This window comes from Oncorhynchus gorbuscha, linkage group LG23 (genome assembly GCF_021184085.1).
Source record: "Oncorhynchus gorbuscha isolate QuinsamMale2020 ecotype Even-year linkage group LG23, OgorEven_v1.0, whole genome shotgun sequence".
NCBI classification, from domain to species: domain Eukaryota; kingdom Metazoa; phylum Chordata; class Actinopteri; order Salmoniformes; family Salmonidae; genus Oncorhynchus; species Oncorhynchus gorbuscha.
This window is the reverse complement of record NC_060195.1, coordinates 30,658,596-30,684,430: the sequence shown is the minus strand read 5'-3', so window position 1 is coordinate 30,684,430 and position 25,835 is coordinate 30,658,596. Positions and strand designations below refer to the sequence as shown.

The window sequence follows — 25,835 nt, the reverse complement described above, 5'->3', positions numbered from 1 at the left end:
ATAATATTCTAGTAATTGAACGGTGATTTATTTAGATATCACTTTGCACTTGATTGAATATACATTTGAAAAAGTATAGCTGTAAAGTATTTTGCATTTTTTTCTGAAGCGATTTATGTTCACATTTAATCTGATGTTCATGTCGTGGACTCTAAGGGCCGCTGTTGATCAGTGAAATAATTTCTGTCCAGTGTTGTCAGTCAGTGGCGTCCCCTCCCCTATAACTGCGCTTTATCAGAGGAGAGGGAGAGGCTCTGCGCTTCATACGAGGTGGGGCGCGGAAGAGACACACTTGTTCTGGTACATGTAGATTACAAATACAATAGAACGGTTAAAAAACCCTGGATTAAGATAATATATCGTTTATTAATCTCCCATTAACTCGCCGTTTCAGGATCTGGTATAAGGGCTATTTGTATTGGATTTGTTGTATTCTTGGATATGGCTTCTGAAGGATTCCTTCAACCTATATGCGTAAGATGGCGTTTATGTGGACTGCGGTGGCAAGTATTTATTTTTCTCCTGTCATTCTGTCATATTGTCAGTGGCCAAATACGGTATTCCATTCCAGAGGAGATGAAGAAAGGTTCTCTTATCGGTAACGTAGCTCAAGACCTGGGGTTAGATTTGAAAAGGCTCAGAGCGGGCCGGGCCCGTATCGTATCCGGAGAAAGCATTCAGTACACAGAGCTGAAGACAGACAAAGGGATTCTAGTCGTGAGTGAGAGAATAGACCGAGAGCAGCTTTGTGGCGACGTCACACCGTGTAGCTTCAGCTTCGAAATCATTCTAGAACATCCGATGGAGCTACACCGCGTGACTGTAGAAATTATAGATGTAAATGACCATGCCCCTGCTTTTTCAAAGAGAGATATACAATTTGAAATTAGCGAGTCCGCTACCTTAGGCTCCCGTTTTACGTTGGCGAGTGCCGAGGATCCTGATGTGGGGTTAAACGCTCTGCAGAATTACTTCTTAACCACGAATGATAATTATGTTTTAAAACAACACGCGAAACCGGACGGTAGTAAATATGCTGAAATGGTTCTTCAGAAACCGTTAGATAGAGAGGAGCATCCTCGTCTCTCTTTAAAGCTAATCGCTGTAGATGGTGGAAATCCGCAGAGATCTGGCACAGTAAATATAGAGATAACTGTCCTAGATGCTAATGACAATGCGCCTGTGTTTAACCAGTCAGTGTACAGGGCTTCTGTAATGGAAGACGCTTCAAAAGGGACCTATATCACAACAATAAATGCCAGCGATGCCGACAGTGGATCAAACGGTGATGTTGCGTATTCTTTCTCCAACCTCAAAAAACATTTAGCTGACATTTTCAATATAGACGAAAAAACAGGCACTATATCAGTTGCGGGGGAAATAGATTACGAGAAAGATAAGAAATTTGAAATCAGGGTAGAGGTGAAGGATCAAGGTGGTTTAACTGACTCAAGTGAAGTTGTCATTGAAGTTGTTGATGTTAATGACAACGCACCAGTTATAAACGTCATGTCCTTCTCTAGCCTTGTGTCTGAAGATGCTCCTCCTGGCACCACTATTGCTATTATAAATGTTAATGATGCTGATTCAGAGAGAAATGGACAGATTACATGCTCTATAAATACTAACCTTCCATTTAAAATTCAGTCGTCGTTAAGTAGTTATTATAATTTGATCTCAGACGTAGCTTTAGACAGAGAAACGACACCGGAATACAACATCACCATAACAGCGACAGATTCTGGTTCGCCTCCACTCTCTAGCACCAGGACATTACACCTTAGAATATCTGACGTAAATGACAATGCTCCATTGTTTCATCAGGGCTCATACTCGACTTACGTCACAGAGAATAACTCTCCTGGAATGTCCATATTTACTGTCAGCGCGCGGGACTCTGACTGGAATCAGAACGCTAGAATCTCGTACCTCTTGGAGGACACGCAGATCAGTGGAACTCCAGTCTCTACTTATATATCTATTAACTCTGAAACTGGAATTTTACATGCGGTTTGTTCCTTTGATTATGAACAAATTAAAGAGTTTAAACTTATGGTTAAGGCGCAAGACGGAGGCTCTCCTCCACTCAGTAGTAATGCCACTGTCAACATCTTCATACAAGATCAGAACGACAACGCGCCTCAGGTTCTGTACCCAGTCCAGACTAGTAACTCTCTGGTGGCTGAAATGGTGCCTCGTTCAGCAGATGTGGGCTATCTTGTTACTAAAGTGGTGGCTGTTGATGTAGACTCTGGACAGAATGCCTGGCTCTCGTATAAACTGCAGAAAGCGACAGACAGGGCGCTGTTTGAAGTGGGCTTACAGAATGGAGAAATAAGAACTGTACGCCAAGTCACTGATAAAGATGCTGTGAAACAAAGGCTCACTGTTGTAGTGGAGGACAACGGGCAGCCATCTCGTTCAGCTACAGTCAATGTTAACGTGGCGGTGGCGGACAGCTTCCCTGAAGTGCTCTCGGAGTTCACTGACTTTACGCACGACAAGGAGTACAATGACAACCTGACTTTTTACTTAGTCTTGGCTTTGGCTGTAGTCTCATTTCTGTTCATCACATGTTTAGTGGTTATTATATCAGTGAAAATATACAGATGGAGACAGTCTCGCGTCCTCTATCATTCCAATCTCCCGGTTATTCCGTATTATCCACCGCGTTACGCAGACACTTTGGGGACAGGAACTCTACAGCACGTGTACAATTACGAGGTGTGCAGGACGACTGACTCCAGAAAGAGTGACTGTAAATTCGTCAGACCCTGTAGTCAGAACGTACTGATAATGGACCCCAGTTCTACAGGGACGATGCAGCGGATGCAGAGTGAAAATAACATCCTGGATGAACCGGACTCCCCACTAGAGGTGAGTTTCTTGGAGTTTAAATAAAGTAGCTCATTTAGTTGCAGTACATCTTTACAATAAGTTTGTTTGTATAACTTTTTCTCAACTGTTTTACCCTGGATCCTCAGTAGATGGGTTTCTCCCGCTTCTCTATTTTATAGCAGTAAATCTTGGATTACGTATTGTTTTAGTAACCTATAAAACGTTTTAGGTTCGTGTTGTATGTGTGCTGTGTTTTTAAATATGTAGACTATTTCGAACTGAGCGTTAGTGCTTGTGATTGATTTGTAACTCTCTAGTGTTGCAATGTTGCTTCAGCACCACCCTGTGTGGACAGCGACACTTGTGTCTTCATAGCAGCAGAGGGCTGTCGTCACACTGTGTATAATCCTTTCTTCGTACCTCTGTGTATTGAATGTCGCTATAGATTTTTGCCTTAACGAAAAATATTACTGTCAACATGCATAAGTATTGGTTTGTAATGTTGAGCCATGGTTTGGACGGCTGTACCATGGAATTATTGTTTTTGCACGATCCATTCTGAGTTTGACGGGATAGTGGGATTCTTTAGTTGGCTATGCAATTGTCATGTTTTGAGTTGTAGTGATGAACGTTGCATTTATGTAGTTTGCAGAATGTGAAGTGTTTTGTATATGGATCCGTTTGGAAAGATAATAATGCTGTGTGGTGTTAAATTATTTCTGAATGGTTTTCGATTTTCAAGTGTTTTGTGATGTCCGTGTTTCAGACTCTGAGGGCCGCTGTTGATCAGTGAAATTATTTCTGTGCAGTGTTGTCAGCCAGCAGAGTCCCCTCCCCTATCACAGCGCTCTGCCAGAGGAGAGGGAGAGACTGCGCATCATACGAGGCTTGGCACGACAGAGAGACATTCGCTCTGATCAATATATACGAAAGGGATAGTGAAAATAGTTTGGAATAAAGCGAAACATCGACTGGTATTTCCTCACCGTTTCTCTCGGTCCAGTATAAGGAATATTCGTGCTGGATTTTTTTATTCGTTGGCTATGGCATCTGACGGATTCCTTCAACCTAAATGCGCAAAATGGCGTTTGTGTTGTGGACTGCGATGGCAAGTACTTATATTTATTCCGTATTTCAGTCATATTGTCAGTGGTCAAATCCGGTATTCCATACCAGAAGAGATGAAGAAAGGTTCTTTTATCGGTAACGTAGCTCAAGACCTGGGGTTAGATTTGAAAAGGCTCAGAGCGGGCCGAGCCCGTATCGTGACCGGAGAAAGCATTCAGTACACAGAGCTGAAGACAGACAAAGGGGTTCTAGTCGTGAGTGAGAGAATAGACCGAGAGCAGCTTTGTGGGGACGTCACACCGTGTAGCTTTAGCTTTGAAATTATTTTAGAAAATCCAATTGAATTACATCGTGTTACAGTGGAAATATTGGATGTTAACGACCATGCTCCTCTCTTCAAGAACAATCACAGTACATTTGAAATCAGCGAATCCGTCGCTCTTGGATCTCGTTTTGTATTAGAGAGTGCAGAGGATCCGGATGTGGGAGTTAATGGTCTACAAGATTATGTCTTCACTCCTAATGATCATTTTGTATTGAAACAGCATTCTAACGCAGACGGTAGCAAATATGCAGAGATGGTCCTGCAGAAACCGTTAGATCGAGAGGAGCGTCCTCGTCTCTCTCTAAAGCTAATCGCTGTAGACGGTGGAAATCCGCAGAGATCTGGCACAGTAAATATAGAGATCACTGTCTTAGATGCCAATGACAATGCGCCTGTGTTTAACCAGTCAGTGTACAGAGCTACTGTAATGGAAAACGCACAGAAAGGCACATATATTGCCACCGTAAATGCCAGCGATGCAGACAGTTTTTCGAATGGGTTACTGACCTATTCTTTTTCAAATTTGAAAGGCAACTTGGCTGATTTATTTGACATTGACAGGACAACAGGCAAAATATCTGTAGCTGGACAGATAGATTTTGAAAAAGACAAGAAATATGAAATTAGAGTTGAGGCTAAAGACCAAGGTGGTTTGACAGATATTGGTAAAGTTGTCATAGAAATAGTTGACATAAATGACAACGCACCTGTTATAAACGTCATGTCTTTCTCCAGCCCTGTGTCTGAAGATGCTCCTCCTGGAACCACGGTAGCCGTTATAAACGTTAAAGATGCTGATTCAGAGAGAAACGGACAGGTTAGCTGTTCAGTAGACAAAACACTCCCATTTCAGATCAAATCCTCATTGACATATTATTATAATTTGATCACTGACTCTGGTTTTGATCGAGAAAAGATGGCAGAATACAATATAACCATAACAGCGAGAGATTCTGGTTCGCCTCCACTCTCTAGCGTTAGAACAATACACCTGAGAATCTCTGATGTAAACGACAACGCCCCATTGTTCGATAAAGGCACCTACTCTGCCTACGTCACAGAGAATAACTCTCCTGGAATGTCCATATTTACTGTCAGCGCGCGGGACTCTGACTGGAATCAGAACGCTAGAATCTCGTACCTCTTGGAGGACACGCAGATCAGTGGAACTCCAGTCTCTACTTATATATCTATTAACTCTGAAACTGGAGTTTTACATGCGGTTCGTTCCTTTGATTATGAACAAATTAAACAGCTTACACTCATGGTTAAGGCGCAAGACGGAGGCTCTCCTCCCCTCAGTAGTAATGTGAGTGTCAACATCTTCATACAAGATCAGAACGACAACGCGCCTCAGGTTCTGTATCCAGTCCAGACTAGTAGCTCTCTGGTGGCTGAAATGGTGCCTCGTTCAGCAGATGTGGGCTATCTTGTTACTAAAGTGGTGGCTGTTGATGTGGACTCTGGACAGAATGCCTGGCTCTCGTATAAACTGCAGAAAGCGACAGACAGGGCGCTGTTTGAAGTGGGTTTACAGAATGGAGAAATAAGAACTGTACGCCAAGTCACTGATAAAGATGCTGTGAAACAAAGACTCACTGTTGTAGTGGAGGACAACGGGCAGCCCTCTCGTTCAGCTACAGTCAATGTTAACGTGGCGGTGGCGGACAGCTTCCCTGAAGTGCTCTCGGAGTTCACTGACTTTACGCACGACAAGGAGTACAATGACAACCTGACTTTTTACTTAGTCTTGGCTTTGGCTGTAGTCTCATTTCTGTTCATCACATTTTTAGTGGTTATTATATCAGTGAAAATATACAGATGGAGACAGTCTCGCGTCCTCTATCATTCCAATCTCCCGGTTATTCCGTATTATCCACCGCGTTACGCAGACACTTTGGGGACAGGAACTCTACAGCACGTGTACAATTACGAGGTGTGCAGGACGACTGACTCCAGAAAGAGTGACTGTAAGTTCGTCAGACCCTGTAGTCAGAACGTACTGATAATGGACCCCAGTTCTACAGGGACGATGCAGCGGATGCAGAGTGAAAATAACATCCTGGATGAACCAGACTCCCCACTAGAGGTTTGTTATTTGAATCATAATTATTTTCCCCAAAACTATATTTCTTTCAGCTGTATTTGTAAATGCATCATTCACTTTAATCCACTATGTATTCCAGGGAACTTTCCATGGGAACTTTCCATGGTCATAAGTAGTATTATTTTCTATTGACATGTAGGCGTTTCAGCACCAATGTCATGGACAGCGGTTCTGTGTTGGTTCCAGCAAAGAGGCTGTATTTGAATGAACCATGCACCATAGTAAAGTTTGAATTGTTCTGAACATAGCCTTTACAGTAGTAAAACTGAGGCAAACATTTTCTCTAATAGTAATTCGATTAAATAATCTTACAGTTTCTTAAGAAACTGTTTCATACCCCTTGACTTATTCCACATTTTGTTGTTACAGCCTGAATCCTAAATGGATTACATTTGTATTTCTGTCTCACCATTTACACACAATACCCCATAATGACAAAGTGAATACATGTTTTTATAAGTGTTTGCAAATATATTGATAATGAAATACAGAAATGGCTAATGTATATAGGCATTCGCTCTCCTGAGTCAATACATTTTAGAATCTTTTTTGGCAGTTGTTTCAGCTGTAAGTCTTTCTGGGTAAGTCTCTAAGGGCATTGCACACCTGGATTGTATAATATTTGTACATTTATCTTTAATGTGATATTTGGCCTTGTATTTTAGGTTATTGTCCTGCTGAGAGGTGAATTTATCTCCCAGTGTATTTTGGAAAGCAAACTGAACCAGGTTTTACTCTAGGATTATGGCTGTGCTTTGCTCTATTCCATTTATTTTTATCCTAAAGAACTCCTAGTCCTTGCCGATCACAAGCATACCCATAACATGATGCAGCCACCACCATGCTTGGAAATATTAATAAGTGTGGTACTCAGTGATGTGTTGTGAAAGGATTTGCCCCAAACATAACGCTGTAACGACTGTCTTGGGAAGAAGGTGAGTACCAATACGCAGCGTGGTACGTGTTCATCTTTTTTAATGTAAACTGAACACTGAATAACAAAACAACAAAGACAACAACAGAAACAGTTATTTCTGGTGCAGACACACAGACAGAAAACAACCACCCACAAAACACAATTGAAAACAGGCTACCTAAATATGGTTCTCAATCAGGGACAATGATTGACAGCTGCCTCTGATTGAGACCCATACCAGGCCAAACACAGAAATAGAACATCATAGAAAAACTAACATAGACAACCCACCCAACTCACGCCCTGACCATACTAAAACGAAAGACAAAAGAAAGGAAGTAAGGTCAGAACGTGACAAACACTTTGTATTCAGTACATAAAGTGAATTACTTGTTGCGAACAGGATGCATGTTTTCAAATATTTTTATTCTGTACAGGCTTCCTTCTTTTCACTCTGTCAAATAGGTTAGTATTGTGGAGTAACTACTATGTTGGTGATCCATCTCGGTGTTCTCCTATCACAAGCCGTTAAACTCTGTAACTGTTATAATGTCGCCATTGGCCTCATTGTGAAATCCCTGAGTGGTTTCCCTCCTCTCCAATGTGTGAAGGACTGATGTAAAGCATGATGCCAGAAGCACGTTGACAGAAGCACGTTGAGTTAGGAAGGACGCCTGTATCTTTGTAGTGACTGGGTGTACACCATCCAAAGTGTAATTAATAACATCACCATGCTCTAAGAGGTATCGAATACCCCCCCCCCCTCCTTGTCACTGCTCGACAAAGGGTCCATAACAAAGGGTTTGAATAGTTATTGACTCAAGACATTTCAGCTTTTGATTTTTTAAATTAATTTATAAAAATGTCTAAAAACATAATTTCACTTTGACATTATGGGCTATTGTGTGTGTAGGCCAGTAAAAAACAATATCAATTTAATCCATGTGTAATTCAGGCTGTAACATAACAACATTTGGAAAAAGTCAGGGGGTGTGAATACTTTCTGAAGGACTATTTATAAATACCATAATGCTGGGTTTAAATTAGCGAAAGTTCCTTTCTGTCACAATCTATAGCTTTTTGCTACATGTATTTGGAATGACATTTATTGTCAACGTGCTTCTGGCATCATGCTTTACATCAGTCCTTCACACATTGGCCTAGATGTTGATACAGCCTGGATGAATAAAGCGAAGCCGGTTGAGAAGGGAAACCCGAGTGCTGGCATCAGCTCATCGCATCAGCTGAGATTGCACCAAGTGGATTCACACTCTACTTTTAACATGATAGTCTATTTCAGTTGACCAGTTCTGCGCACGCATCCTCGATGCTGGATTACGCGCGCAAATTATGCGCTGGTGTCTTTTGCTGCTGCCGCTGCTGCTGTAACTCCCCGTTATTCGCTATGCTTGCTGTTTAGTGTTTTCCCATCACCACCCAGCCTCCACCTGTCTGGCTCTGTTTGTGTTCAGTGGGGATATTGGTATAGCATACCATGCTCAATGCCTGTAGTTTTCTCATGTTAATTTGAGGCGTTGCTCTGGCTGTGAGCTGCCCTGAAGGAGCAGAGCCGATAGCCAATACCTAATATATTTGTTATCTTTTCTAATGAAAAAAGACGCGGTGTTTCCTTTGTGAATTGTGTTGGGTAAAGCACGGTAGGTCTGTTCTTGAAGACGCAAACCTTCCCAGATATGTTGGAAAGTGTTTCTTTTTGAAGTGTATCTGTTGTTCAGTAGATTGAACTCAAAGGGACGCTGTTGGTCAGTGTGTTGTAGTTTTAGAGCGGATTTGCAGCAGTACCTCCCCCATCATGCAGATATATTAGAGAGAGAAAGAGCCGTATGCAGAGCGCACAGTCCGGGTTACAGAGAACACTAAGCACAGGGACACAGAGCTGAGATTATTTTGTTCCGGAATTACCGATTTTAAATATTTTACATTTGATGTTTTTAACTGGAAACGAATGGAATCTCCCTGAGTTTTTTTACGGATTATAACGTACTTGTTGTTACATGGTGAAGGAAACATGACTGACAGAACAATGAAACGGCAAGTACTGTTGTTTATCTCGGTCCTCTCTCTCAGTTCAGTACACGGGCAGGCCAGTTACTCCATTCCTGAGGAAATGGCGGAAGGCTCTTTAGTCGGTAACATAGCGCAGGATTTGGGGTTAGATATCAAAAGACTGAAATCTGGCAATGCTCGCATACACGTTGGGAACAGCGCGGAATACATCGAGCTGAATAAAGAAAGGGGAGTCCTCCTTGTCAAACAGAGAATAGACCGTGAGGCGTTGTGCAGACAGACGACGCCTTGCGCATTGCATTTTCAGATAATTATGGAGAACCCAATAGAATTTTATCGGGTTACTGTTGAGATTACCGATATCAATGATAATGCTCCAGTTTTTCAAATGCACGATATGAAATTTGAGATAAGCGAGTCCGCTATCACGGGGGCAAAATTCGTCTTGGAGAGAGCTTTTGATTCTGATATTGGATTAAATGGACTCCAAACCTATTCGCTTAATCCAACCGATAATTTTGTTTTAAAGCTACAAGGTCAGGCTGATGGAATCAAAAAGGTAGAGATGGTTTTACAGAAGCCTTTAGATCGAGAGAAACAGGAGCAGATATCTTTAGTGTTAACTGCCCTCGATGGTGGAGAGCCTCATATGTCTGGGACAGTGCAGATTCATGTCAATGTGTTGGATGCAAACGACAATGCTCCGGTTTTTACACAGGCAGTATATAAAGCCAGTTTAATCGAAAATTCGAAGAGCGGCACTTTGTTAACTACAGTTAGAGCCACCGACAGAGATCATGGATCAAATGGTTTAGTCACATATTCTATATCAAGCAGCACAATTGGTATTTTGGATCTATTTGAAATAAATGAGAGTAATGGCGAAGTGCATTTGATAAATGAAGTCGACTATGAAACCGCAAAACATTATCAAATAGACGTGAAAGCGAAAGATCAAGGGGGTCTTACAGATTCCAGTAAACTGATAGTGGACATTATCGACGTTAACGACAATAAACCATTAATTGATTTGATGTCAACTTCTAAATCGATACCAGAAAATTCCCCCTATCAGACAGTCATAGCTGTAATGAGCGTCCACGACCCAGACTCTGATAATAACGGAGTGGTGGACTGTGTTTTAACTGAAAATATTCCCTTTACCATTAAATCTACATCTAATGGCTTCTATAGTCTAGTAACAGACAGTGACTTGGACCGAGAGAGAGCCTCTGAGTATAACATCACTGTGACGTGCTCAGATGAGGGACTGCCCTCGCTCTCCAGCAGCGTCACTCTCACCTTACAGATATCAGATGTGAATGACAACGCGCCTGTCTTTGAGAGGAGCTCATATGAGGCCTACATTATAGAGAACAACACACCGGGCCTCTCTATATTCACAGTGAAAGCCAGAGACGCTGACTGGAACCAGAATGCCCGTGTTTCTTACATACTGGAGGATTCCTCGGTTAACGGAGTGCCTGTCTCATCATATGTGTCCGTTAGTGCTGATAGTGGAGTCATCCATTCAGTGCGCTCTTTTGACTACGAGCAGATCAAGGATTTCCAGTTCCGCGTAAAAGCGCAGGATGGAGGCTCTCCTCCTCTCAGTAGCAATGTGACTGTGAAAATATTGATCCAGGACCAGAATGACAACACGCCTCAGGTTCTGTATCCAGTCCAGACTAGCAGCTCTCTGGTGGCTGAAATGGTGCCTCCTTCAGCAGATGTGGGATATCTTGTCACTAAAGTGGTGGCTGTTGATGTGGACTCTGGACAGAATGCCTGGCTCTCGTATAAACTGCAGAAAGCGACAGACAGGGCGCTGTTTGAAGTGGGCTTACAGAATGGAGAAATAAGAACTATACGCCAAGTCACTGATAAAGATGCTGTGAAACAAAGGCTCACTGTTGTAGTGGAGGACAACGGGCAGCCCTCTCGTTCAGCTACAGTCAATGTTAACGTGGCGGTGGCGGACAGCTTCCCTGAAGTGCTCTCTGAGTTCACTGACTTTACGCACGACAAGGAGTACAATGACAACCTGACTTTTTACTTAGTCTTGGCTTTGGCTGTTGTCTCATTTCTGTTCATCACATGTTTAGTGGTTATTATATCAGTGAAAATATACAGATGGAGACAGTCTCGCGTCCTCTATCATTCCAATCTCCCGGTTATTCCGTATTATCCACCGCGTTACGCAGACACCTTGGGGACAGGAACTCTACAGCACGTGTACAATTACGAGGTGTGCAGGACGACTGACTCCAGAGAGTGACTGTAAGTTCGTCAGACCCTGTAGTCAGAACGTACTGATAATGGACCCCAGTTCTACAGGGACGATGCAGCGGATGCAGAGTGAAAATAACATCCTGGATGAACCAGACTCGACTTTAGAGGTCTGTGATATTTTATTCTTAATTTTGTACTCCTAACATGTTATCTATTTCTATTTATACAGTACCAGTCCAAAGTTTGGACACACCTACTCATTCAAGTTTTTTAAAAGTAAAAAAAAAAACTATTTTCTACATTGTAGAATAATATTGAAGACATCAATACTATGAAATAACACATATGGAATCATGTAGTAACCAAAAAAATGTTAAACAAATCAAAATATATTTCCTTGTTCAAAGTAGCCACCCTTTTCCTTGATGTCATCTTTGCACACTCTTGGCATTCTATCAACCAGCTTCACCTGCAATGCTTTTCCAACAGTCTTGAAGGAGTTCGCACATGCTGAGCACTTGTGCGCTGCTTTTCCTTCACTCTGTGGTCCAACTCATCCCAAACCATCTCAATTGATTTGACATTGGGTGATTGTGGAGACCAGGTCATCTGATGCAGCACTCCATCACTCTCCTTCTTGGTCAAATAGTCCTTATACAGCCTGCAGGTGTGTTGGGTCACTGTCCCGTTGAAAAACAAATGATAGTCCCTTTAAGCGCAAACCAGATGGGATGGCTTTATTTTTATTTATTTCACCTTTATTTAACCAGGTAGGCAAGTTGAGAACAAGTTCTCATTTACAATTGCGACCTGGCCAAGATAAAGCAAAGCAGTTCGACAGATACAACGACACAGAGTTACACATGGAGTAAAACAAACATACAGTCAATAATACAGTATAAACAAGTCTATATACAATGTGAGCAAATGAGGTGAGAAGGGAGGTAAAGGCAAAAAAGGCCATGGTGGCAAAGTAAATACAATATAGCAAGTAAAACACTGGAATGGTAGTTTTGCAATGGAAGAATGTGCAAAGTAGACATAAAAATAATGGGGTGCAAAGGAGCAAAATAAATAAATTAATTAAATACAGTTGGGAAAGAGGTAGTTGTTTGGGCTAAATTATAGGTGGGCTATGTACAGGTGCAGTAATCTGTAAGATGCTCTGACAGTTGGTGCTTAAAGCTAGTGAGGGCTTATCGCTGCAGAATGCTGTGGTAGCCATGCTGGTTAAGTGGGCCTTCAATTCTTAATTAATGACTGACAGTGTCACCAGCAAAGCACCCCCACACCATCACACCACCTCCTCCCTGCTTCATGGTGGGAACCTGTCGTGGCAATTTCCTGTATTACCTTATGAGGAGAGTTGCAAACCACACACCAGTCAGAGTTCTACTTAAACTTCATCTTTAATAATATGAGCTTCACAATAGCCCTTTGACTCTCAGGTCAATTCAGTGTCTATAATGAATTCTGAGAGTCCCTACAGTAGAATACAAAGATTGTTTTAGCCAAGATACACCCCTCTAAACTTACATGACGAACCACAGATCTTAGGAACTCTTCACAAAGGGCCTTTTACTCGAGTAAGGAGTATCCCATAGCCAGATAGCATTAGCTATAAATTATCGTTCAGTTTGGTCTCTAAGACGAGGTTCTAATCTCATTCCTGGTACTTCATAGTCCCAAAACATTACCTCATCCAAGGCATAACTCAATTGTCAACTCTATGTACTCCCATCTCAAGTAAACCCCCTCTTCTCCCCACTCCTGGACAAGCTCACTGAGGGGAGTGACTTGCGCACAGACATTGTGGAGCCAAGAGATAATTGGTTCCCCCTTAATCACGCCATCCCTTCACATGGTTTAACAGATACATTCACATATAAAGACAATGTTCCGTTCTGACCTCTCCCCTCTCTGGGCCCCAACTGACTGAGCCCGAGCTGAGAAGGGAAAAGTGCAACTGCCAACAGTATAGTCCAAAGGGATACATTCTAATGACAAATATCTCACATAATCATTATTATGTAAATAAAACATCTTCTTTATCTATGTTACCCAACTAATTCTGATTCATCCTCCACAAACCACACATACGGAGATCATATGTTCACCTACTCTGCGCCTCACAAAGCCCCAGCAGTCTAATGTCCATTTCTCCTGTTTCTTGGCCCAATCAAGTCTCTTCTTTTTATTAGTGACACTTACGTTGTGGTTTCTTAGCAGCAATTCAACCATGACGGCCTGATTCACGCAGTCGCCTCTGAACAGTAATGTTGAGATGTGTCCGTTACTTGAACTCTTTGAAGCATTTATTTGGGCTGCAATTTCTGAGGCTGGTAACTCTAACGAACTTCTCCTCTGCAGCAGAGGTAACTCTGGGTCTTCCTTTCCTGTGGCGGTCCTCATGAGAGCCAGTTTCATCATAGCACTTGATGGTTTTTGTGACAGAACATGAAGAAACTTACAGGGTTCTTAAAATTTTCCGGATTGACTGACCTTCATGTCTTAAAGTAATGATGGACTGTCATGTCTCTTTGCTTATTTGAGCTGTTCTTGCCATAATATGGACTTTTATCAAATAGGGTTATCTTCTGTATACCACCCCTACCTTGTCACAACACAACTGATTGGTTCAAACGCATTAAGAAGGAAATAATATCCACAAATGAACTTTTAACAAGGCACACCTGTTAATTGAAATGCATTCCAGGTGGCTACATCACAAAGCTGGTTGAGAGAATGCCAAGAGTGTGCAAAGCTGTCAAGGCAAAGGCTGGCTACTTTGAAGAATCTCAAATATACAATGTATTTTGATTTGTTTAACACTTTTCTGGTTACTATATGATTCGCTATTAATCTACAATGTAGAAAATAGTCCAAATATAGAAAAACCCTCGAATGAGTAGGTGTGTCCAAGCTTTTTACTGGTCCTGTATGTTGAAAACGCGTTGTTCAAGTGTAGCCTATCTCCCTGTCAGAAAACCTCTTCAGTCCATTCTTATCGTGAATGGTAAAGAAGATACATTCTCATGATGATCAAGCAGGACAATGGATTGTGTGTATTTAATGCACATGTATTCCATGAATAATGTGTTTGCTTGCAGGAAGTTTCCTTCTGGCGCTATTAGCCTGTAGTGTAATGCAAAGCCTCGGTCTGGTTCAGACATTCCTTGGCCACAACTACCTGACACCATTGCTTATATTTTGCGTACATATATTGAGCTAGATTATATATTGATGTAGTATACGGTTACTTTATATGAATGATTTTCTCCAGTATATCGACCCTGACATTTCCAACACTACTGGAGCGTTTTTCTGTCTTTTTGTTGAAGTATATTGTCTGTAGTTCAATCCATTAAACTCAGAGGGACGCTGTTGGTCAATGTCTTAACGTTTTGGAGCAGTTTTGCAGCAGTACCTCCCCCAGCATCTCGGTATATTAGAGAGAGACAGAGCCGCATGCAGAGCGCACAGTCCGGGTTACAGAGAACACTAAGCACCGAGACACCGAGCTTAGATTCTTTTGTTCCTGATAAACGGATTATTGGCCGGACATGGTGTTATTTTCTGGATTCAAAATTTAAATAATTAGACTATTTTCATAACGGAATATATGGTGCTTGTTGTTTCATGTTGAAGGGAAAATGTCGGACAGAACAATGACACGGCAAGTACTGTTGTTTATCTCGGTCCTCTCTCTCAGTTCAGTACACGGGCAGGTCAGTTACTCCATTCCCGAGGAAATGGCGAAAGGCTCTTTAGTCGGTAACATAGCGCAGGATCTGGGTTTAGATATAAAAAGACTGAAATCAGGTAAAGCTCGTATTTACACTGGAGACAACGCAGAGTACATCGAGCTGAATAAAGAAAGGGGAGTTCTCCTCATCAAAGACAGAATAGACCGTGAAGCGCTTTGCGGACCGACGACGCCTTGCGCTTTACATTTTCAGATTATTCTAGAAAACCCGATGGAATTTTATACAGCTACAGTTGAGATAACCGATGTCAATGACAATTCACCTATTTTTGAGAGGAGTGAAATGAAATATGAAATTAGTGAATCAGCGCTAACGGGTGCTAAATTTGTATTGGAAGGAGCAGTTGATGACGACGTCGGCGTTAATGGTCTTCAGAGCTACTCTCTGAAACCCACTGATAATTTCGTATTGAAAACACTAACTCGTTCAGATGGTGTTAAAAATGTAGAGATGGTATTACAGACACCTCTAGACCGAGAGAAACAGGAGCAGATATCTCTGTTGTTGACAGCTGTAGATGGAGGAGAGCCTCAGCTATCAGGATCAATGCAGATACTCATCACTGTACTAGACGCCAATGATAATGCGCCTGTATGTTCTCAGGCAGAGTATAAAGCTAGTGTATCAGAAAACGTATCAAAAGGCACTGTTTTAACAACAATCAGTGCAACTGATGCCGATCCAGGTTCCAACGGAAGAATTACGTATTCTATTTCAAAATCGGGAGCGTCCCATCTATTTGAAATTGATCATGTTTACGGTGTGGTAAAATTAAATGGACATATTGACTATGAAAAACGTAAACATTATGAGATAGACGTTCAGGCTACAGATCAGGGAGGTCACTCTGACGCGTGTAAATTAATTATTGAGGTTATAGATACAAATGACAACAAACCATCAATCAATATCATGTCAAAGACGAGTGCCATATCTGAGAACGCTCAACCTGGTACTGTCGTAACTATGATGAATATTCAAGACCCAGATTCTGGTGATAATGGCAGAGTGCAGTGCTCTATTGACGAAAACATCCCGTTTTCAATGAAATCAACATCGAATAATTTCTTTACTGTAGTAACAGACAGTGACTTGGACCGAGAGAGAGCGTCTGAGTATAACATCAGTGTGACGTGCTCTGATGAGGGAGTGCCCTCTCTCTCCAGCAGCGTCACTCTCACCTTACAGATATCAGATGTGAATGACAACGCGCCCGTCTTTGAGAGGAGCTCATATGAGGCCTACATTATAGAGAACAACACACCGGGCCTCTCTATATTCACAGTGAAAGCCAGAGACGCTGACTGGAACCAGAATGCCCGTGTTTCTTACATACTGGAGGATTCCTCGGTTAACGGAGTGCCTGTCTCATCATATGTGTCCGTTAGTGCTGATAGTGGAGTCATCCATTCAGTGCGCTCTTTTGACTACGAGCAGATCAAGGATTTCCAGTTCCGCGTAAAAGCGCAGGATGGAGGCTCTCCTCCACTCAGTAGCAATGTGACTGTGAAAATAATGATCCAGGACCAGAATGACAACTCGCCTCAGGTTCTGTACCCAGTCCAGACTAGCAGCTCTCTGGTGGCTGAAATGGTGCCTCGTTCAGCAGATGTGGGATATCTTGTCACTAAAGTGGTGGCTGTTGATGTGGACTCTGGACAGAATGCCTGGCTCTCGTATAAACTGCAGAAAGCGACAGACAGGGCGCTGTTTGAAGTGGGTTTACAGAATGGAGAAATAAGAACTATTCGCCAAGTCAATGATAAAGATGTTGTGAAACAAAGGCTCACTGTTGTAGTGGAGGACAACGGGCAGCCCTCTCGTTCAGCTACAGTCAATGTTAACGTGGCGGTGGCGGACAGCTTCCCTGAAGTGCTCTCGGAGTTCATTGACTTTACGCACGACAAGGAGTACAATGACAACCTGACTTTTTACTTAGTCTTGGCTTTGGCTGTTGTCTCATTTCTGTTCATCACATGTTTAGTGGTTATTATATCAGTGAAAATATACAGATGGAGACAGTCTCGCGTCCTCTATCATTCCAATCTCCCGGTTATTCCGTACTATCCACCGCGTTACGCAGACACTTTGGGGACAGGAACTCTACAGCACGTGTACAATTACGAGGTGTGCAGGACGACTGACTCCAGAAAGAGTGACTGTAAGTTCGTCAGACCCTGTAGTCAGAACGTACTGATAATGGACCCCAGTTCTACAGGGACGATGCAGCGGATGCAGAGTGAAAATAACATCCTGGATGAACCAGACTCGCCACTAGAGGTCTGTAATATTTGAATAATTAATTTTCTCCTACAAGAATATTTGTATGTGTAATTCATTGTGTTATGTTTTTAACATTTTTAACATCGACTCTTTAAATTTGGAATCTTTCCATGCTCAGTAATTCTATTAATTCCACCGATTTTGCCAATTCAGCACCACTGACATGAACAGCGGCTTTTTGTACAGAGAGACCTGTTAGCAGTAAAGGGTGAATTGTAATGAAGACATCGTCCTTGTCAATATCATGCTGAATTTTTATATAAATAATTACATTTATAAGTCTATACCAGTATTTGTATATTTGTACGGAAAGCACACTACCTACCATACATCAGATTTTAGAAATGTGTGTTCTTTTGTTATGTAGGCTATAGTTTAAAGCAACATGAGTCTTGTTTGAGATTACTCGTTAACATCCAGGGGCATCTACTTTTACAGTTGGGCCAGAGGTTTTGATATAGCCTATGTTGGGTCAAGCATGACAGGGCTATGGTTTAATCTTTGGAGACTCAAATCTTCCAAAATATGTTGGTATGTGTTTATTTTTGAAGTGTATCTGTAGTTGAGTGGATCAAACTCAAAGGGACGCTGTTGGTCAGTGTGTTGCAGTTTTAGAGCACATTTGCTGCAGTACCTCCCCCATCATCTCCGTACATGAGAGAGAGAAAGAGCTTCACGCAGAGCGCACATTCCGGGTTACAGAGAACACTAAGCACAGAGATACGGAGTTGAGCTTTTTTTTCTCCATTATATACGGATTATTGGCAGAAAATGTTGTTCTTTACGGGATTTACTTATGACAGAATTTCGCAAATTGCTTAATAAGGGATTATAATGTTCTTGTTGTTTCATGTTGAAGGGAAAATGTCGGACAGAACAATGACACGGCAAGTACTGTTGTTTATCTCGGTCCTCTCTCTCAGTTCAGTACACGGGCAGGTCAGTTACTCCATTCCCGAGGAAATGGCGAAAGGCTCTTTAGTCGGTAACATAGCGCAGGATCTGGGTTTAGATATAAAAAGACTGATATCAGGTAAAGCTCGTGTTTATACTGGAGACAACGCAGAGTACATCGAGCTGAATAAAGAAAGGGGAGTTCTCCTCATCAAAGAGAGAATAGACCGTGAAGGGCTCTGCGGACCGACGACGCCTTGCGCTTTACATTTTCAGATTATTCTAGAAAACCCGATGGAATTTTATACAGTTACAGTTGAAATTAGAGATGTAAATGACAATGTTCCTATTTTCAAAAATAATGAAGTCAAATTTGAAATAATTGAGTCTGCTTTAACAGGAGCTAGACTCGTCCTCGAGAGAGCCGTTGACGATGACGTTGGTCATAATGACCTCCAAATATATTTTCTCAAACCCACCGAGAATTTCATTTTGGAAATGCAGAGTCTCCCTGATGGTGGTAAAAATGTAGAGATGGTTTTACAGAAACCTCTAGATCGCGAAAAACAGGAGCAGATATCTCTGTTGTTGACAGCTGTAGATGGAGGAGAGCCTCAGCTATCAGGAACAATGCAGATACTCATCACTGTACTAGACGCCAATGATAATGCGCCCATTTGTTCGGAAGCTGTTTACAAGGCTCGTGTAACCGAGAACGCCCATAAAGGCATCGTTTTAACCACTGTCAGCGCGTCTGATGCTGATCAAGGACAAAATGGGAGAGTTACGTATTCCATTTCGAATACAGCTGAAGCGTCGAATGATATTTTTGAAATAGGTCGAGATGACGGTATAGTTAAATTAGTCGGGGACATTGATTATGAAATACTTAAACATTATCAGATTAATGTTCAAGCGAGGGACCAAGGAGGTCATACAGATTCCTGTAAGGTAATTATTGACGTAATCGATATGAATGATAACAAACCAGCTATTAACATCATGTCAAAGACGAGTGCCATATCTGAGGACGCTAAACATGGTACTGTCGTAACAATGATGAATATTCAAGACCCAGATTCTGGTGAAAATGGAAAAGTACAGTGCTGTATTGAAGAAAATATTCCCTTTGTGATGAGATCGACCTCAAACCATTTCTATAGCCTGGTAACTGACAGTGACTTTGACCGAGAGAGAGCCTCTGAGTATAACATCACTGTGACGTGCTCTGATGAGGGAGTGCCCTCGCTCTCCAGCAGCGTCACTCTCACCTTACAGATATCAGATGTGAATGACAACGCGCCCGTCTTTGAGAGGAGCTCATATGAGGCCTATATTATAGAAAACAACACACCGGGCCTCTCTATATTCACAGTGAAAGCCAGAGACGCTGACTGGAACCAGAATGCCCGTGTTTCTTACATACTGGAGGACTCCTCGGTTAACGGAGTGCCCGTCTCCTCATATGTGTCGGTTAGTGCTGATAGTGGAGTCATCCATGCAGTGCGCTCTTTTGACTACGAGCAGATCAAGGATTTCCAGTTCCGCGTAAAAGCGCAGGATGGAGGCTCTCCTCCTCTCAGTAGCAATGTGACTGTAAAAATAATGATCCAGGACCAAAATGACAACTCGCCTCAGGTTCTGTATCCAGTCCAGACTAGCAGCTCTCTGGTGGCTGAAATGGTGCCTCGTTCAGCAGATGTGGGCTACCTTGTTACTAAAGTGGTGGCTGTTGATATAGACTCTGGACAGAATGCCTGGCTCTCGTATAAACTGCAGAAAGCGACAGACAGGGCGCTGTTTGCAGTGGGTTTACAGAATGGAGAAATAAGAACTGTACGCCAAGTCAATGATAAAGATGCTGTGAAACAAAGGATCACTGTTGTAGTGGAGGACAACGGGCAGCCCTCTCGTTCAGCTACAGTCAATGTTAACGTGGCGGTGGCGGACAGCTTCCCTGAAGTGCTCTCGGAGTTCACTGACTTTACGCACGACAAGGAGTACAATGACAACCTGACTTTTTACTTAGTCTTGGCTTTGGCTGTTGTCTCATTTCTGTTCATCACATGTTTAGTGGTTATTATATCAGTGAAAATATACAGATGGAGACAGTCTCGCGTCCTCTATCATTCCAGTCTCCCGGTTATTCCGTATTATCCACCGCGTTACGCAGACACCTTGGGGACAGGAACTCTACAGCACGTGTACAATTACGAGGTGTGCAGGACGACTGACTCCAGAAAGAGTGACTGTAAGTTCGTCAGACCCTGTAGTCAGAACGTACTGATAATGGACCCCAGTTCTACAGGGACGATGCAGCGGATGCAGAGTGAACAGAACATCCTGGATGAACCAGACTCTCCAGCAGAGGTCTGTTATATTTGAGTCATTATCCTTCCCCTAAATCAAAAATGTTGAAGCATGGTGTAAATGAGTTTGTTTTTAATGTTTTATTTGAACTGTTTCTACATCGACTCTGTGTACCTGGGAAGTTTCCGTGGTCACAAATGCTCTTCATTCAACTGATATGTGGCCATTTCAGCACCACATTCGTGGTCAGCGCTGCTCTGCAAAGCGGCTGTATTTCAATAGACCCTTTAACATTGTAAATAGTCAATTATACTGGGATATTGCTTGATCTTTGTAAACAAGAGGCAAACGTTTTCTGTACTAGAAATTGTATTCATATGTGTGTATATATACACGTTTTCCGTAGCCTACATAATGCACAGTAATGCCATACTGTTGTTATAGTTGCAGAAAGTTGCATTCTGTCCCGGTGATTAGCTTCACGCAAGGTGTATTTTGTTTGACCTTTCTTCCCCAGTTACTTCTTGTATCATGGTTTACATTTATCCTAAATACATTGTCTTATATGAATTCATGAATTACATTTCATTTTCTTGTCAAATCGCCAGTTTGCAACCCATTGACACAAACATTACAATAATGCACTGTGATAATTCTTACAGTGTTCTGTGCAGTTGTCACCGCATAAAGCGTGATAAAGAAGTCAATACATAATAGTAAATAAGGTTATCCAAGCAGTCATTTTATTCCTAGAGCAGGAAAAAATATAAAATAAATATGGAAATAAGTCATTTCAGAAAAATGAAACGGAAGGCATTTGAACCAAGTGTGGCACAAAGAGATGATTCAAGAGTGAGACAGGTTCACACACATTTCATATACATACTTGCCATTTGCTAAATAGGAGCTACTTATTTGTTTAATTGAATTATAGTTCGCCATTTTCCTTTAATTCCAGGCTTTATCTAAACAAATCCGCAAACAGAATTGCACAATGGACAAAAAAAAACGTGTCAGTTTTTCCTCATGGCTCAGCCACATCATTTCAGGGTTTATCTGGTGGGCTTTCTGCAATAAAGACAAGCATATATTGTGGTAGAAAGGCCAGTAGAGGATCAAATTAATTTCATTCTCTATTTCTTCGAGGTTACAATAGTTGCATCGTCTTTTCTTTTCCATTTCACCATTACACCGACTTGTTTCACTTACCTGGGCACATGGCGATCTCTTGCTTATATCTAGGTTGTTCATAATATATCTCTCACACACGAATTCACCCTTAATCAAACAAAAGGTTCTCCATTTGGGTTTATGATTCATCTCCTCCACTCATTTCTTTTCATATTGCATCATCAGTTGTTTTTGAACAGCGTCTATGTCTCACTTCATTCTTTTTTCGTACAACTGTTCACAGTCAGACTGTTGGGAAAATGTCAGACATTTCAGTTGCCCAGGCTCCCCTTATGGAGAGATCCGACTGGAAAAACGTTGCTGCCTATTCTGGCAGTTGGTATATCCAACGGTCTATTCCAAAGGCTCACCATATACGCCTTCCATCTCATCTCATAATGTTCTCAGCCCATGTTCCCAGTTATTGCCCGTATAGATGCAAACATTGTTGGGTACCTACAAAATAACGTACTGTTATGGATATGTTCGTTTTCGAGATACCTCTTAGCACCCCACATTTCTGCTGAATAGTCAAAAACAGGACACGCATATCTGTCTGATACAGTTTGGATGGAGTACGTGGCACAACCAATATCTTTGAGTGTTTTTGTTTTTCCTTTAACCCCCCCCCAAGAGCCCTACTTACTGGGTCGGTCAGGGCAGATGTATAGAAAGGTCATATGTTATTCAATTCCCTACATTACTGGGTTGGGTTAAGCTTGATAATGCTGTGCTTTCATCCACGGAGACCTAGACCTTCCCAAATATGTTGGAAGGTGTTTATTTTTAAGTATATCTGTTGTTCAGTAGATTGAACTCAAAGGGACGCTGTTGGTCAGTGTGTTGTAGTTTTGGGGCGGTTTTGCAGCAGTACCTCCCCCATCATCCAGCTATATGAGAGAGAAAGAGCCGCATGCAGAGCGCACAGTCCGGGTTACAGAGAACACTAAGCACCGAGACACCGAGTTGAGATTCTTTTGTTCCCAAAATAAGGATTATTAGTCTTTTTTGTATTATTTGTTGGACATACATCTTAAGGAATTATACTGTTCTCTTATCGGATTATAAAGCGCTTGTTGTTTCATGTTGAAGGGAAAATGTCGGACAGAACAATGATACGGCAAGTACTGTTGTTTATCTCGGTCCTCTCTCTCAGTTCAGTACACGGGCAGGTTAGTTACTCCATTCCTGAGGAAATGGCGAAAGGCTCTTTAGTCGGTAACATCGCGCAGGATCTGGGTTTACATGTCAATAGACTGAAATCAGGTAAAGCTCGTATTTATACCGGAGACAGCGCAGAGTACATCGAGCTTAACAAAGAACGGGGAGTTCTCCTCATCAATGACAGAATAGACCGTGAATCACTCTGCGGACAGACGACGCCTTGCGCGCTACATTTTCAGATTATTCTAGAGAACCCGATGGAATTTTATTCCATTACTGTTGAGGTAACTGATGTCAACGACAACCCACCGGTTTTCAAGAAAAGTGATATCAGGTTTAGAATTAGCGAGTCAGCTCTGACGGGAGCTAAATTCATTTTAGAGAGAGCCATAGATCCAGACGTTGGCATTAATGGCCTCCAAAGCTATTCTCTCAGTTCAAATGGTAATTTTGCACTAAAACTGCAAAATCAGGCAGGCGGTGGTAAAAATGTCGAAATGATTTTACAGAAGTCTCTAGACCGAGAAAAACAAGAGCAAATATCAATAGTGTTAACAGCAATGGATGGAGGAGAGCCTCAGTTATCTGGTACTGCACAGATACACGTCACGGTGTTAGACGCCAATGACAATGCCCCAGTTTTTACGCAGCCGATTTACAGAGCTACAATTACTGAGAATGCACAGAAAGGTACAGCTGTTACTAAGGTCAGTGCACACGATGCTGATCAGGGCACTAATGGCAAAATAACATACTCAGTAACAAATACACAGGACGATTTTCCTGAAATGTTTGAAATTAATTATGTTGATGGTGAAGTTATATTAACTGGGGAAATAGACTATGAAAAATCTCACCATTATCAGATACATATACAAGCCAGTGATGACGGGGGACTGACTGATTCATGTAAAATCATTCTTGACGTCATTGATATAAATGACAACAAACCAGCTATTAATATTATGTCCAAGACTAAAGTCATAACAGAAGATTCTATACCCGGTACTGTAGTAACTATGATTCATGTACAAGACCCAGACTCAGGTGAAAATGGTCAAGTACAGTGCTCGATAAACGACAATATTCCATTTACAATTAAATCAACAACAAATAATTTCTTTACTTTAGTAACAGAGAGTGACTTGGACCGAGAGAGAGCCTCTGAGTATAACATCACTGTGACGTGCTCTGATGAGGGAGTGCCCTCTCTCTCCAGCAGCGTCACTCTCACCTTACAGATATCAGATGTGAATGACAACGCGCCTGTCTTTGAGAGGAGCTCATATGAGGCCTACATTATAGAAAACAACACACCGGGCCTCTCTATATTCACAGTGAAAGCCAGAGACGCTGACTGGAACCAGAATGCCCGTGTTTCTTACATACTGGAGGACACCTCGGTTAACGGAGTGCCTGTCTCATCATATGTGTCCGTTACTGCTGATAGTGGAGTCATCCATGCAGTGCGCTCTTTTGACTACGAGCAGATCAAGGATTTCCAGTTCCGTGTAAAAGCGCAGGATGGAGGCTCTCCTCCACTCAGTAGCAATGTGACTGTAAAAATAATGATCCAGGACCAAAATGACAACACGCCTCAGGTTCTGTATCCAGTTCAGACTAGCAGCTCTCTGGTGGCTGAAATGGTGCCTCGTTCAGCAGATGTGGGATATCTTGTCACTAAAGTGGTGGCTGTTGATGTGGACTCTGGACAGAATGCCTGGCTCTCGTATAAACTGCAGAAAGCGACAGACAGAGCGCTGTTTGAAGTGGGTTTACAGAATGGAGAAATAACAACTATACGCCAAGTCAATGATAAAGATGCTGTGAAACAAAGGCTCACTGTTGTAGTGGAGGACAACGGGCAGCCCTCTCGTTCAGCTACAGTCAATGTTAACGTGGCGGTGGCGGACAGCTTCCCTGAAGTGCTCTCGGAGTTCACTGACTTTACGCACGACAAGGAGTACAATGACAACCTGACTTTTTACTTAGTCTTGGCTTTGGCTGTAGTCTCATTTCTGTTCATCACATGTTTAGTGGTTATTATATCAGTGAAAATATACAGATGGAGACAGTCTCGCGTCCTCTATCATTCCAATCTCCCGGTTATTCCGTATTATCCACCGCGTTACGCAGACACTTTGGGGACAGGAACTCTACAGCACGTGTACAATTACGAGGTGTGCAGGACGACTGACTCCAGAAAGAGTGACTGTAAGTTCGTCAGACCCTGTAGTCAGAACGTTCTGATAATGGACCCCAGTTCTACAGGGACGATGCAGCGGATGCAGAGTGAAAATAACATCCTGGATGAACCAGACTCCCCAGCAGAGGTCTGTTATATTTAAATCCTTATCTTTAAAAATATTCTAATTGTTTTAAATCGAGTTTGTATTCCGGGGTACATTCCATCATGAGAAATTCTCCTCATTCCACTAATGTGCCATTTCAGCACCATGGTCATGGAAAGCGGTGCTTTGCAAAGAGGCTGTATTTCAGTGGACCCTATTTAATAGTAGAGTAAATCGTACCGGATATTGCCTAACGCGTGTAAAGGTGAGGCTAACGGTTTATGCAACATGAATTTGATTGATACGTTTATTTTACTTGCCCAACACAATGCACATTATATCATACTGCTTGTTTTAGACTACTGAAACTTGCTTTCTGTCAAGATGTAGCCTACAGCTTCATGCAAGGTGTGTTTTGTATGACATTGGTTGTCCACATATT

General features: G+C 42.1%; 3 protein-coding genes and 1 pseudogene across 15 annotated transcripts in view; all 4 read left to right on the top strand.

Moving 5' to 3' along the window:
• Positions 1–25,835, top strand: part of LOC124011172 (protocadherin gamma-C5-like) — a 217,742-nt gene that overhangs the window by 118,702 nt on the left and 73,205 nt on the right. The window contains exon 1 of one of the 13 annotated variants that reach the window (XM_046324258.1): positions 3,760–6,320. The exons of 10 other annotated variants lie outside the window; for them this stretch is intronic. In XM_046324258.1, the coding sequence (XP_046180214.1) occupies positions 3,882–6,320 (2,439 nt within the window). In that variant the 5' untranslated portion in view covers positions 3,760–3,881. Of the gene's footprint in view, positions 1–3,759; positions 6,321–18,272; positions 20,829–22,959; positions 25,436–25,835 lie in introns of those variants that run through there. 2 more of the 13 variants (XM_046324262.1, XM_046324268.1) reach the window with 2 other exon arrangements.
• Positions 284–3,631, top strand: LOC124011539 (protocadherin gamma-A11-like). The gene is made up of 2 exons (XM_046324998.1): positions 284–2,877; positions 3,605–3,631. Exons 1-2 carry the CDS (start codon positions 442–444, stop codon positions 3,629–3,631), a joined length of 2,463 nt encoding a protein of 820 aa, XP_046180954.1. The 5' UTR covers positions 284–441.
• Positions 9,129–11,717, top strand: LOC124011538 (annotated as a pseudogene).
• Positions 15,013–17,654, top strand: LOC124011174 (protocadherin beta-16-like). Its single transcript, XM_046324277.1, has one exon. It carries the CDS (start codon positions 15,168–15,170, stop codon positions 17,574–17,576), a length of 2,409 nt encoding a protein of 802 aa, XP_046180233.1. The 5' UTR covers positions 15,013–15,167; the 3' UTR covers positions 17,577–17,654.